Genomic DNA, 13,490 nt, shown 5'->3' with positions numbered 1-13,490 from the left:
TAGATAGTGAAACCTTCCCTGCCAGGGTCAGTTCTGTCCAGGTGTCCCTCCGCCTGCGTGCAATGACAGTCTGAAAGCAGGGTGCAAAAAATGTACACAGCAATTATTTCCTAGCTAATAGAGGTAGGTATTAGACAGACAGGGCTAATACGCTGCAAGGCTAAGTGCTGTTTCTTGGAGCAGAGTGAACCCTGATGTTGCCGAGTTGCTGTTTTCCTATCTCTGCTTTTTATCTCAGGATTTTATCTTTTTTTGTGTCATTGTTTTTGCTCTTGAATGCTTGAACTCCTGACTCTCATGATATCAGTAACTTAATTCTATCTGTTTCTTCACTTTTTTTATCTACCATAGCTTTAACTTGCATACTTTTCACAGCTCAGGAGTAATTTTGCCAACCCAACCGTGTTAAGTTCATACAGCCATGCTGCACCAAAACCAGCCATTGAGTCACAGACAGCTGAGTCTCTGGGCCATTGACTCCTAGTGCTGGTAAGGGCCTCTGGGGCCAACTACAGCATCTTGATGCTAATATCAGATTTTTCTTTAAGGTCTAACACCTAGTGGCAGCTCTACTAGGGTCCCAGCAAACTCTTCCAGTGCTTCACTACCTTTCCTGATAAAAGATTTTTCCCGCTGTCTTGCCTAACTCTTCCTTGCTTTAGTTTAAGCCCATTACTTCTTGACCTCTTTGCTTGGAGAACAGATGATTGTCTTGCTTGCTGGAGTGCTATGTGTAGAGGCTGCCAAGGGAGCATGATGCATCTAACTCCTCAAACAAATTTATTGACATATTTCTGTAAGCGCGTTTTTCCATATACTTACCAAACAGGATTTTTTTTTTTTAGAAACTGGGTCAAAAGTTACGAAGCGTTCAACATTGATTGCAGTTCCTTATGAAAGCTGCAGAATGGCTTTTGCTCAGCTGGCAACTATCCCCTTTAGCCAGGAGCTCAGTTACCCACCTGCATCGTGATCTGGGAACAACCTGGGCGTGGGGAACAGACCATGGGATGAAGAGCTCTTCTGAGGTATGGACAACACAATGAGCACCTCTGATCTAAGTTTCAGTGGACTTTATGATAGAAGAACTTATTCTGTATCCAGGCAATGGGAGTTAGCTTGACCTGAATATATTTAACCTTTCCCTAGAGTAACCTGACCTGTCATGGTGAGAGGATGCTGAATCTACCACTGAATGCAGACGGTTAATCCAGACTTTTTACCTGAGTCTCTGGCATCTGGGAATGAGGAAGACCTCGATTCCAATGAAACTGCAGAAACCTAAGCAGGCAGTGGTTTGTGAGCTTTTCAAGGTGGGGATCTGAGCTGACCCCGACTGGCTGACCAAGGCATTGTGAAATTTCACTGTTGCAGGTTTGGGGGTTTTTTAGGTCTTTTTTGCATCTTCTGTGTCATATGGGAAGTGCAACCCCCAGACCGCTGCTAGACCAAGAACTGGGGAAAGCATGGGTGTGACATCAATAAGATTTTTGCAATCTGACTTATAATTGCTACTTCTTTGTGTGTTGATGTGGAGTTGCTGCATGCTGACAGCAGAGTCCCAGAACACTGCAAGTGATAAATAGTATTCATAACTCTGCCAGGGAGAAATAAGAATTTGAATGACCATAGTATAAAATCTTCTTGTTTGGTTAAAGAAAGAATGAACAGTTGATTCTTAAAATGTCTTTAGGGGTTATTCTGCTAAGATGTACATATTGATTTGTCCCCCGGAATTTGGCTGATTTGGTACTGAAATTGCCCCTTTAGACTGGCTGCTGCACAAGAAGGGGATAGTTTGAGACGTCTGATGGGTTCAGGTTTAGTGCTGATGCTCAGAAGTCTTGAACAGCACTCCCTAAAAATGTCTTTCTGGCATTCAGTGGCCCATAGGGTCTCCTGAATCCCTGCTCTTGTCGGTCACTGCACACCGGGTCATGCCCACCGCTGTGGTGACTTCTCCCCCCCCCTTGCTCTCCCAGAGTTGCTTCTGGATCTCCTGTGGAACTGCCCTGCTCCTCCAGCCTTCTTTCCCTCAGAGACTTAATTTAGCTGCCGGTGCAGACAACTGGTTTCTCAGCAGCCTTCTTTTATCAGCTTAGCTTCAGTGAAGCAGTTTCCTTCACTAAAAACTGTTCCTGGTGCTCCAGGGACTTTCAGAGCTGTTCTCCGGGAGCTGCTGCCAGACTAGACCAGGCAAAGCCGTCACTTGTTTTCGAACAAAATCTGTTTCAAAGCACCCTCTGTTGGCTGAGTGTCCCTTTTCTGTTCTCCCTCGGTGTGTGAGAAAGCTAGTAACCAGCCAGCAGATTTATTGCAGTATAATCATGCTAAAATGGAGTAATTTGTGATTAATGGGAAACCTATGCTCTTGGTAAAAGATGTCTGATGATTAATTGGAACGATGAGATGTCATCTCTGATAGGTACTTAAGGTTACTACAGTAATTTGCATGTTCTGCTCTGTTCCGTGGGAGGTGTCTCAAAATGAAGCTGTATATCTTGCTCCTACGGATATGAATTGTACAAGCCAGTAAAAAAGAGTTCCCAGAAATATCGGGTACAAGCCACAGCAGAGAAATCGGTGCAAAGGACCCAGCCACAGAGAGCAAGCCACTTCTCTGCTTTCTGAATTTTCCAGATGGTAGGTCAAATTTCTATATGATCATTTAATCAAAAATAACTGAAGTATTTTATAAGAAAGTTTATTTCAGTTCACTTCTGTGCTTCTTTATCTCAAGAAAAAATATTAGATTAGAATAGTGGATACGCTTATGTGATAGACAAATAATTTTGGGACCAGCATAATGAATTACCTTATAATGAAGTGTATTTAGAAATGGATTTGCCCTCAGTTTTCTGGCAGATATATTTACTAATTATTCAAAGACACAGAAAATATTTACTTTGCAATGGATTTTTCAGAGTTTAGTTTATTTATGTCCTTTCTTGCTTCAAAATGTTTTGTAAGAATAGTGTGTATATAAATTCCAGCATTTCCATACCTGAATATTGAAATTCCTAAATTTTACACTTATAGCTGGAACTAGTGTAGGTGTTAACTATTGTGAGTGCTAGTTGTGGAATAAGTTCAGTGTTATTGTTGCTATTTTAATACCCCATTTTCAGTCAGAATGGGTCTTCTGGTTTCCTAAAAGACTGAAAATAACTTCCAAAAGGTGAATGAATGAATTCTATGTCTTAGTAAACAAATCTCACACAACTGCTATTTCATGGCATGTTTATGTTGTAAAGTCTGTTAAGCTTTTTAAAGTAGAAATTGCAATAATATTTCCAAGTTTGTTACTATGCAATGTATAGTACCTTTATAATGTTTGTTCACTTATATAAACAGTACTACAAACAGTTTTTTGCCAAATACGATTTTGGAAAAAAAAATCACAAATATGTTACTAACAAACACCGTTGCCTTTGGAGAAGCAAGGAGTTAAGCCCTGTGGACTACTGCTTCCATGACATTAGTAGGGAGTTCCCAGTTCTTTCATCTTCCTTTGATATGGGATTATTAGGGGCCAGGTTTTGACATATTCAGGTAGTTATCCCAAATCTCTGTATTTGGATCTTGTGCTTTTCAGCATCAGACTGAAACTTTACTTCACAGAGCTTAGACTTAAGCTCATAATATGCAGTTATTGTGAACTATAGGAAGAAAGAGATTTATGGAAAATGTCTCCTTATCTTTTTCCCCCTGAATATTAGCAGTCCAAATTTATGGTATACTGAGGACCCAAATATCTGTTATGCAGGTTTTACTTCAGACAAATGTAATAAAACATAAGTTCTAAATAAATCTGCAAAAGCAGAAAGAAAACTCATAACTAATTCCAGGAATTATGGCCTTTGTCTCTGTGCTTCGAGCTACAGGGACTTCTTCCTTTTGATTGTGGGATGTGCGGTGTCTCAGTGCCTTTGTCTTGTGCCTCATAATACCCTTTTTATTTGACCTAAGTATCACAGGGGTGTGAATGCTTTAATCTTGTTTTGCACAGTGTAGTGCCACAAGCTGTAAGGCACTAGTGAACCAGTCCTTCTCTTGCTATTTGCTGTCCAGAACTGCAGCCTCTGCCTCGGTTTTTATTGAGGTAATTTGGCAGTTTGTTGCTGACTTTGGAAAATGCAAACAGAAATATATTGTTCTTTTAATTGCCTGAGCTCTTTTTATTTTCAAGGAACATTCCTCTTTAATTAGAGCCCCATATATTGCACATATTCACACACACAAACCCTGAACTCTACTTAAACTGCTGCCAATACACAGCAACTTAAAAGTGGGGGGAAAATCAGTAAAGCAATCATCAAAGTGAGGTGGGGAGAATCTGTCTTTTCGGCACAACTATTTTGCACTGTTTTGGTATAGGCTGGTAGCCCAGTATGTGTAAGGTCTCATGAGGACATGCTTTTTCAAAGAAACAGAAGGCTAAATACAACAACTGGCAAGTATGATGATAGGCAAATACAAATTTCTTACTTCTGGATCATTCTGGCACTTGTTAGAAGAGCTGGTGAGGGCAAGTAATTGGTTGTCTCCATTCCTGGACAAAGCTGTATCTCAAAAACAGAGAAAGCACAACTCCTTCCAACTTTTTGTTAATCACCAGCCTTCCATTTCTAGGGCTGCAATAGCACTGGCAATAAGGAACTCACCAGTGTCTCCAACAGTGGTATCAGTTGTGGCCAAATACAAATTAGCCACATACAAATAAAATCTCAAATGAGAAAGAACCTAATTTCTGACAGTCTCCAAATCTAGTCTATGAAAGTGATTTTCCTTTAAAAATCAATATTTTACTTTTTGTCCTCTTGCTGAAGTATCTGCTTGCTTAAACAAAATATCTGTAAAAAGTAGTAGGACAGTTAATGTAACTGCTGGTATACCTCCTTGGGGGCAAAATAAGTTTCTGGAAGAAAACCAAACACTTGGAGGGCAAAGGCTCCCAGCAGGGAAGGAATATTCTGAATATTTTTTATGTCTATTTAATTACTCAAATAATCTAATGATATTAAATTCTATTTATTATTCAGCTTAGAGTTCTTCACTTAGCTGATTCTTAGGGTCCGTTTGGAGACTTCACTGGTGACTCAGTTGACGTAGATGTATCTTGTATGAACTAGCACTGCTGCAGTTAGTGCTTTGCATATCATGTTTGCTTATGTGTATACACATACATGTGTTTTGCATGAATGCTGTAGGCGTTCAGCATCTGATGGCACAGTGCTCTGGAAGGCTGCATAACTACCCTTTTGGAGGGCTTCATTTTCCCTCGCTACATCACTAGTCCTGACTATGTATATACCCTGCTGCAGTCCCAGACGTGTCAGTCAGTCCCTCTCCAGAACAAGCGAGCCATTCCAAATGTATGTGGGTACCAAGTAGTTTAAAGTCAGCTTGCGAAACTGGCTGCCCGGCTGGACAGAAGGATGTCTTGGGAAGAAAAGGTCTGCTCTGCATAAGCCTATGGTCAGTAGCAAAGTCACAAGTATATGGAGATGGTGAATTACTGGGAATGATCAATAATGGCTCTTGTGAGCTGCAAGTGAAAAAGTCATTTCTGTGAGAAAAAACAAGTGAGACATAGGCTAACCAAAGCTGATTTGAGACAATAAGATTAGGTATAGTAACAGATAAGTGATAAAGACAGTTAACTAGAGTGGAAATTAGTGCAGAAAATGAGGTGGTGGTTTAGAGCAGACCTGTATCATAACAAGGCTCAGTGAAAACAAGTCAAGCAAAATCAGTTCTCAGAAAGATTAGATCTAGACAGCAATGTTTCGATTTTACCCAGAGAGGCAGAAACGGAACGGGTAGATGTCTCATGGATTGTGGAAATGAGGTGCTTGCTGCAGTATGCCAGAGAAACTTTTCATCGCTTGCTCCTGGTGCGCTGTTCAGGAGATTGAGACACTATGCATCTATCAAACGTTGCTCCTATCAGCTGAATAGTCAACTGCTTTCCAAATATGTGCGGGGCATTTGCACCTCCCTTTTCTTTCTCAGGAGAATAAGGAGCCATGAGTTCCCATATAATTTTTCAACTGTGATTGAAGTAGACCTTAGCTGATGAATGAAGCCAACAGAGTTGCTGGCAAATACAAATCTGTTTAGGTCCTGAATTGGATCCACGCGTCTAATAATCAGGCTATGTGAAACTCGGCTCCCCATTCCCACCTGCCAGTCTAGTTTGCTCCCTGGTAGTGTCAGAAATAAGTTTTAGGAACAAGCCTTCTGCTGTAAAGGATGATCAAACAGAAGTGCTTTGCTGTGTTCATGCTGTGAATTTTGTTGTGTGCTGTTTTGCTCCATATCACTCTTCCCTGAGTGCCTACCCTGTCCCAGGTCACTCCTGAACCCTCTTCTGGGCCAGCTTATTCATCCCTTCTAGGGCAAAACTCCTGATGTTTGTTGGGCTGAAAAGTATCTTCTAAAAAAAACTATTAACCTGGCCTAAGATTTCCCTAAAATTAAAGAAGTCAATAGAGTGCATGCGCTTGTATGTCGTGCTTTTCTCCAGCTCTAAGGAAAGTGAGCAGCTCCTTATGCACTTTGTTTCTAGGGGCTCCTGGCTGGTCACTCGCTTCCCGTACAAGGCATGGCATCAGCCTTGCCATGACATTAATGCTAGGATGCTGCTTTTTCGGTCTAAACCTCATATTTTCTGTAATTTCTGAGTATCCCTGCAAAATACCTACACTAAAATTCTCACGCTTTTCTCTTCCAAGAATAACTTATGTTATTATTTTTAAGAGTTTAAGAGTAAGCCTCTGGATGTTATTAAACCTTCTAAAAGAAGAAACTTTCCATATCAATACAAAGCTGATGACATTTCTAAAAGCTCAAAATCGAGCTTAGTCTGAATTTCAGAACTTGCCAAAAACGTAGGTCTTGATAAGGTCTGTCAGTGTTTAGTCTGGAATTCTTTGGCACTGAAATAAAAATTCCTTGCAGTAAGTGTGGTGACAGTGCTCACCCTGCCTGTACATTTCTTGCCTATTTTTCACTAATCCTCTTGTGCTCACTGCAAGATAAATTATAATTTGTTTCTAATGTGATTTCTTTTGAAAACTTATCTGCCATCTGTAGTACCATGGGACTGCTTCTTCCTCATACACGATAGTAGAACCCACCGCACTCTGATCTTCAGTGAAGGACAGCGTTCAAGCGAAGGGTTTATCAATGGTAAGTAGCATGCTTAGAGCTGGATTGCATGCCTGCTGTCTCCTGAGATTTTCCTAATTAGGTCAATTTAATGTTCACAGACAAATAGCCAGTTTCTTTAATAAAAGGGTTTGCTGGAGAGTGCCTGAGCCACATCGCGAGGTGTGAATTACAGCAGGTACTTATCAATTAGACACAAATGACAACATCAGCGAGGCACAGGATCTGCCCTACTGCTGTTACACTAGTATAATATATGTTCTTTTACCTACCTTTCCAGTCCGTTTCTTCGGTTCCCCTTCAGGTTAGCATTGCTGATGGCACTTAATTTTTTTTTTACTGCTAAACACTTACCTAGAGAAGCTACCACTGAAGATGCCTCCACTTCTGCAGAAAGCCAGAAAGGTGTTATGCACCTAAACAGATGATTGGATGTAAGCTTAATTCAAAGAGAGGGTATATATATTCAAATCCAGGATCTATCCTTTTCTAAATCAAGGTATAATTTTTCTGCACTTGACTATGAAGAGAATGCCAACATACATTTAGCTTCCTTAGAAAAAAAAGCAACCAAGCAAAAAGAGTCGTCTGCCTGAGGCCCACCATGGCAGAGTAATTCCTATACCCCATTAAACTAAGTCATAAAAGTAGTTTCAGTGGCACATCAACTACTGCATTGATTATAGAACAAAGAGCATCATCTCAAAGCTGCAAAACCACTGCTACACACACACGCACACTTTGTACAGGGCAGCTCGCATGATGCATTTTATCACTGCGTGATACCGTTATCTGTTAGCAGATGTACATCAGTACCATGGCAATAGTATAACTGATGCAGTCAGAGTATATTCTGAGAGATCAATGTTTTTCTTTTTGGTTTAGAAATATGATGGGGTATGTACATTTGGTCTTCCTATCTACCTTCCTCTCGGTTTCTATGACATCTGAAACATGTAAGTCACATTTTAAAAATACTTTCTGATGAGGTTTATTCTGTGGAAATGTGTGGGCTGTTTCCAAATTGGTCATTTTTTTTAAAACCTAAATGTAGCTAGTTTACCTCAAGCCACAAATCACAGCTTAAAAAACAGCTTTTTGTGTTTTCTCTGCTTATTAAAATGCACTGAGTACTGTCCATTTCCATGACATCAAGTCTAGGTTCTACTTCTGCTCCTTGGCATCTCTGCAAGCAGAAAGAAAAGGGTCTTTTTGAAAGGATTTGAGAGTAGCTGGTGTTCCAGGCCCCAGCTGGGCAAAGTCTCCAAGACCGTGCTTAAATTGCACCGGACAGGGCATATGTGTATGCACCCTGCTGAACCAGGGATGTTACTGGGTGCTTTGCTCATTAAAAATGCTTTTTAATGTCCTGGTTTTGGGGGTGCTAACCCACGAGTGCAATGTAACAATAACATTTCTCTGCACATGGGGGATACTCAAAAGAGCGAGCTCTTTCTGAGGGGTCAGCTCTGCTGACTCAGCTGTATAATGCTGGCCAGCGCTGACCCATGACACAGCGTTACGTGGCACTCACGTAGTTCTAGTCTCCAGCTGAGCTGCTTATTTGTCTGAAAAACATCGTAAGATACGATCTTTAAATATTTCCCCGTATTCTCAGTTTTACAATATGAATGCTAAGTTTCAAACGAATCAGATTTATCAAGAGGCCCAATTCTGCTGAAGAATTTGCCAAGATAATTTACACTGATGTCATTGAGTTTAGATGAGGCCTCTCATTTTCTGTGTGTTCCCTCTCCTCTATTTTTTCCCCAAAGAAAGCTGTATTTCCAATGTGTTCCTCCTTCGGTGGGGCAATGCCGCCTTCCCTGACACCCCGATAGGTCCCACTGGCTTTGCAAGGCTCTTGGGTGGGAATGCTGTTGAAGTGAGGGGGCTGGGGGTACTCATACTTGATGGGGCTAATTGAGGTGCCTGAATTAGTAAGTGATAAGACATGTCATGTCAGTGGAGATGAACTGCTTCTGAAGAAAGAAACAGAGCAGAAGCCAAGTGTTCACCATGTAGAGAGACTCACTACTGGACATGTGCATCTACGCATCTAAAGCCAGGCGGTGGCAATACTCCCACAAAGTGTCATTTTTAATAGATGTGCTCTATCTTGGTTAGCTGTTTGGTTACCTACCCTCATTTCCATGCTCCCTTGTCTACTGTAGGTCCTCTGCCAATCTCCATCTTTGTCCAGTCTCCACCCTTGTTTATTTTCTCATCTTTCTCTTCTCCAAAATGCAATTTAACTTTCAGACTAACATTTCTGTTTTCAGCAGCCAGTTCACTATTCGGGTTCCTGGACACTTAAATATCTGTCAAAATTGCTCAATTCGAGTTTGTCTGGACCAGTTTCCATATTCAAAAGTACAACCACACTCACTTTAAAAAAAAAAAAAAAAAGTGTCCTACTCCCAACTTATTCCTCTTTTTTTCTTATGTGTGAGCATGTGTGGTTCATTTTCCTAAGCTTCTTATTTGTCTCTTATTCCTTTCTGGCATCTTTTCACTTTCCCATCAGATTCTTCCTTTCATTCTGTTACATTTCTTTCACTTTTTTTACATTTTCATGAACTTCAGAGAGAAACCCTTCTGGATTTTGTCCTTTTTTTTTTTTTTTTTTAAATAATCTTATCTACAGGCTTCCTCCTTCTACTTTTTTCTTCCATGAAAACAAAAGAAGAAATTTATTGATTTCCTTTTTCTTTATTAAAAAGGCAGAACAAGAGCTCTTCTCTGTTGTATAACTGAATATTCATTATACTGAAGTAAGGAAAGCTAACTTCATAGTGCAGCATTAAAGCCAGTACTTTTCTTTGTGTTTAGATTCCTGTTTTGAGTAAAACTGGGATTTCAAGCAGAGATTTGCATAAGAAGTTCATTTCAAGAAATCACTATTTTTCAATTAAACCCCCATATTTTTTAGTGTACGTCTGGTTTGAATCTGTGTGTGTGCGTGCGCGTGTGTGGTTTTTTGTTTGCTTGTTTCAGTTGCACACATTAATTACTATTTTTGCAAACAAACTGCTCCATAATTCAAGTAAAAAAAAATTAAAAAAAAAAAATCTAGTGAGAATAAGTTTGCTATATATCATCTCTGAAAACCCAAGGACGGTAGAGGGACATGACTGGCCTACTGATCCAGGAATGTCAAGTTGTCCTCTGTCTCAGTGGGGCTAAGGTTTAATTCATCTGAGATTTTTATCTTTTGTTTATTTGCAGTTGATGCAATGGAAGGTGAAGCTTTAGTTATAAAATGTCCCCAGTGGAGTTCATCTGTGAAAGTCAACTGGTATCACACAGATACTAACAAAATAATTCCTGCAGAAGAAGAGGGATCACAAGTATTTTCCTTAGAGCGATTTCTTTGGTTTCTGCCAACTTCTAGACAGGATTCTGGAAACTACAGTTGTGTTACACATTTGTAAGTGCAACACTGAAAAGTGTAAGATGTAAGACTGGAAAGAAACATACATCTTTTAATAATGCATTCTAATTATTATCTGGGGAAATAATGCCTTTTTTTCATGGTATACACTAATTCATGTAACTTTTCATCCTGCAATTGTTATTTTTATGACAGGTCATTAAAATCAACCTGTGTCTGAACTACAATAAGCATCCATATGTTTATAAAGCAAGACTCACATTTCTTACAAATATTGAATATATTCTGTATAAAAATACTATCATTGACATACCTTTATTCCATTTTTAAAGTCCACGTAATCGCACAAAGTCATTCAACATCAGTGTGCAGGTGCATCCATACAAGCAAGGAGTATGTTTCCCAAGTCAGATTCGTTACCCAAATGACACTGGAAGAGGAAAAATTGTTTGTCCTACAATTGACAATTATAAGAATGCTACTATCATCCAGTGGTATAAGGTAAATAAAACCCCAATTGTGCCAGTTGTAGATCAGATTACTGTGAGAAGCTATCTGCAGCCAAATAAAGAAAGTTTTCTTTTCCAGGACTGTAAACCTCTTCAGGGGCAGAGATACTTCAAGGGAGATAAATATATTTTTATTAACAACCCAAGAAAGGAGGATGATGGTTATTATACTTGTCAATTTACCTACACTCATAAAAGAAATGTGTTTAACGTATCAGCAACAAGGATTTTCATAAGTAAGGGTAAGACAGTCATTTTGTAGCTTCCTAAGATAAAAAAGAATGATGCCTACTTAAAGCAAAGGAAGGTCCTTTTGTACATTAAAAAGAAAAAGAGTTTCTGTTGGTTTATCTTCTTAGTGAAACTTTAGAACTTTTTTTTTTAGGTGAATTTTATGGGTGGGGACCCAAATGGAGCAAGATGAACGTAAATTCAGACCTGGTCATGTTCAGCTTTTTGCTAAAAGTCTCTGACAACACTGGTTCCATGCTGTGGTTGGTAGAGCTGTCTGGTAGCACTTATTTCTGAAATTAAGGGTCTCAGTGGGATGCTACAAAGCTCTGCTTTCTATTTGTTTGAGGGGAGAAGAATTTGTATCTAGTGAGGAACATCTGGTGATCATTGGATCACCAATGAGTTGATGGCCTACAACTCAATACCTTCTGGTCCATCTTGATTATCTAGCATTTATTTGATAGTAGGGCTGAAAAAACTTTTAGATTTGTCTTGAATGATACAAAATGAGCCATACAGAGAGAGAGAGAGAAAATGAGTGGAGCTCAGTGATTACTGTGTCTGTTATTTTGAATGCGGCCAACATGGATGAGGTGTGTGGACTTTGGGGTCCCTCTAGGATACAGTCTCCTCAGGAAGGCTTTGTATTTGGATGGTGGTCAGGGAAAGAGCACGCAGCAATCAGCAGTTCCAGACTGCATCAGGTTGCAAAACTTCAAAACATGTCTTCAGTTCTGCAATCAGACCAGTAGAAAGATAGTCAGAAAGACTTTTTTTTTTATTTTGCAGGGTGGGCTTGGGTTTGGGTTGTGGGGTGGGGTTTTTTGGTTTTTTTTGTTGGTTTTTTTTTTTGTTTTGTTTTTGTTTTTTGTTTTTTGTTTGTTTGTTTTTCAAAAACATATAAAGGTTATTTGCAGACTGACGTCAGACCTTTTTGCTGTGGGGAGGCACCCAGCTTGTGGGCAGAATGCAGATTTGGAGCGTAGGAGCCTTGATTCCAGTTTTTGCTGCTCAGCAGCAGAGTTTGTTCTGATTATTCTGAGCTGGACAGAAGACATATTTGAGCCGAGACCTAGTACGGTAGCTTAGGAGGTGCCATGCCTTTCATCCCCTCTTCCCTGTAGTAACCTGTTGGTCTCCATGACACTTCTCTGCCTAACACTTAATTTTTGTTTGAATATGCTTTCATCAAAGCTTCTCTAAGTGGTCGGGAATATTGTTGTGTCTGGGTTATAGTGAAAATTCCTGGGTTTTATTTGGCACAAAGGCATCCAAATTTACAAAAGCCTTTGTTACATCCAGGCAGATTACTTCATTTCAAAGTTAATCTGACTTTCTTTTGAAATCATTGCAGAAAGAAGGGATTGCAACTTAACCTGTGAAATCTGAGCTGGGTCTGTCATGTCTGCTCCAGTTTTTACTAAATTCAAAGTACTTAATGACAACTTCTTTGAGGTTTTATCAGCCCTTAAAATTAGTATGCTGTTGAGTGGAGCTGTAATATTTTGATAACATTGGCTTATGATGTACATTCCTGTTGCCCTGCAGATCCACAGTGACCAAGAGGACCTTCTGCCTCTGAGTGCTGGCATCTAAGAACTTAGCTAGCTAGGAAGTTACTGACCTTCTCCCGACTTCTTTTTTACCAGATCCAGCTAATGAAAATTAGAAACAGTTAGGATAAAGAGAATTGCTTTTCTGGCCACCTGGGAAGCAGAGAGTTAAATGAGTTCCTGCAGATTTTTTAGGGAAATATGGTTATGGGTTTCACAGAGGTGCCTTGAGATGGAAAAGGGTAGCAAGCAATGTGTTTGGGGTGGGAAATATAAGACAAGAAAAGAAGAAAAATGCATCAAGGGAAAAAAATCTGAAGGGTCTGAATGCCTAATTCAAGTCAACCGGCTGGATGTAGTTTGGACCTGTCCATAACAATTATTAGTAGGGATGGAAAAGAAATATGTTAAAGAAAAAGTAGTATTCCTTCTAGAAGGTAATGATACGGGATGCTCAATGTCATGGCAGACTGATGTAATGGGAAGCAGTTGTGTGCAGCAGTGGTGCGCAGACAGCAGAGAGAGAGTCTTGGGAACCAGGCGTGCTCGGCTGTCGGGCTGCGGAGATGGGGGAAACAGAGGGGAACACGGGCAGGCAGCTGTGGGCTGGAGGGTCCCCAGTTCAGG

General features: G+C 40.0%; 1 protein-coding gene across 6 annotated transcripts in view; it reads left to right on the top strand.

The window, feature by feature from the left end:
• Positions 1 to 1,007: 1,007 nt before the first annotated feature.
• Positions 1,008 to 13,490, top strand: part of IL1RL1 (interleukin 1 receptor like 1) — a 29,964-nt gene continuing 17,481 nt past the window's right edge. For 3 of the 6 annotated variants that reach the window (XM_049834577.1, XM_049834583.1, XM_049834581.1), the window contains exons 1-6: positions 2,503 to 2,643; positions 7,099 to 7,194; positions 8,059 to 8,129; positions 10,402 to 10,603; positions 10,900 to 11,068; positions 11,156 to 11,318. In XM_049834577.1, the coding sequence (XP_049690534.1) occupies positions 8,063 to 8,129; positions 10,402 to 10,603; positions 10,900 to 11,068; positions 11,156 to 11,318 (601 nt within the window). In that variant the 5' untranslated portion in view covers positions 2,503 to 2,643; positions 7,099 to 7,194; positions 8,059 to 8,062. Of the gene's footprint in view, positions 1,029 to 2,502; positions 2,644 to 7,098; positions 7,195 to 8,058; positions 8,130 to 10,401; positions 10,604 to 10,899; positions 11,069 to 11,155; positions 11,319 to 13,490 lie in introns of those variants that run through there. The other 3 variants (XM_049834578.1, XM_049834580.1, XM_049834579.1) reach the window with 3 other exon arrangements.

Source organism: Accipiter gentilis, chromosome 31, assembly GCF_929443795.1.
Source record: "Accipiter gentilis chromosome 31, bAccGen1.1, whole genome shotgun sequence".
Taxonomy (NCBI): Eukaryota; Metazoa; Chordata; class Aves; order Accipitriformes; family Accipitridae; genus Astur; species Astur gentilis.
This window is presented reverse-complemented; position numbering and strand designations above follow the sequence as displayed.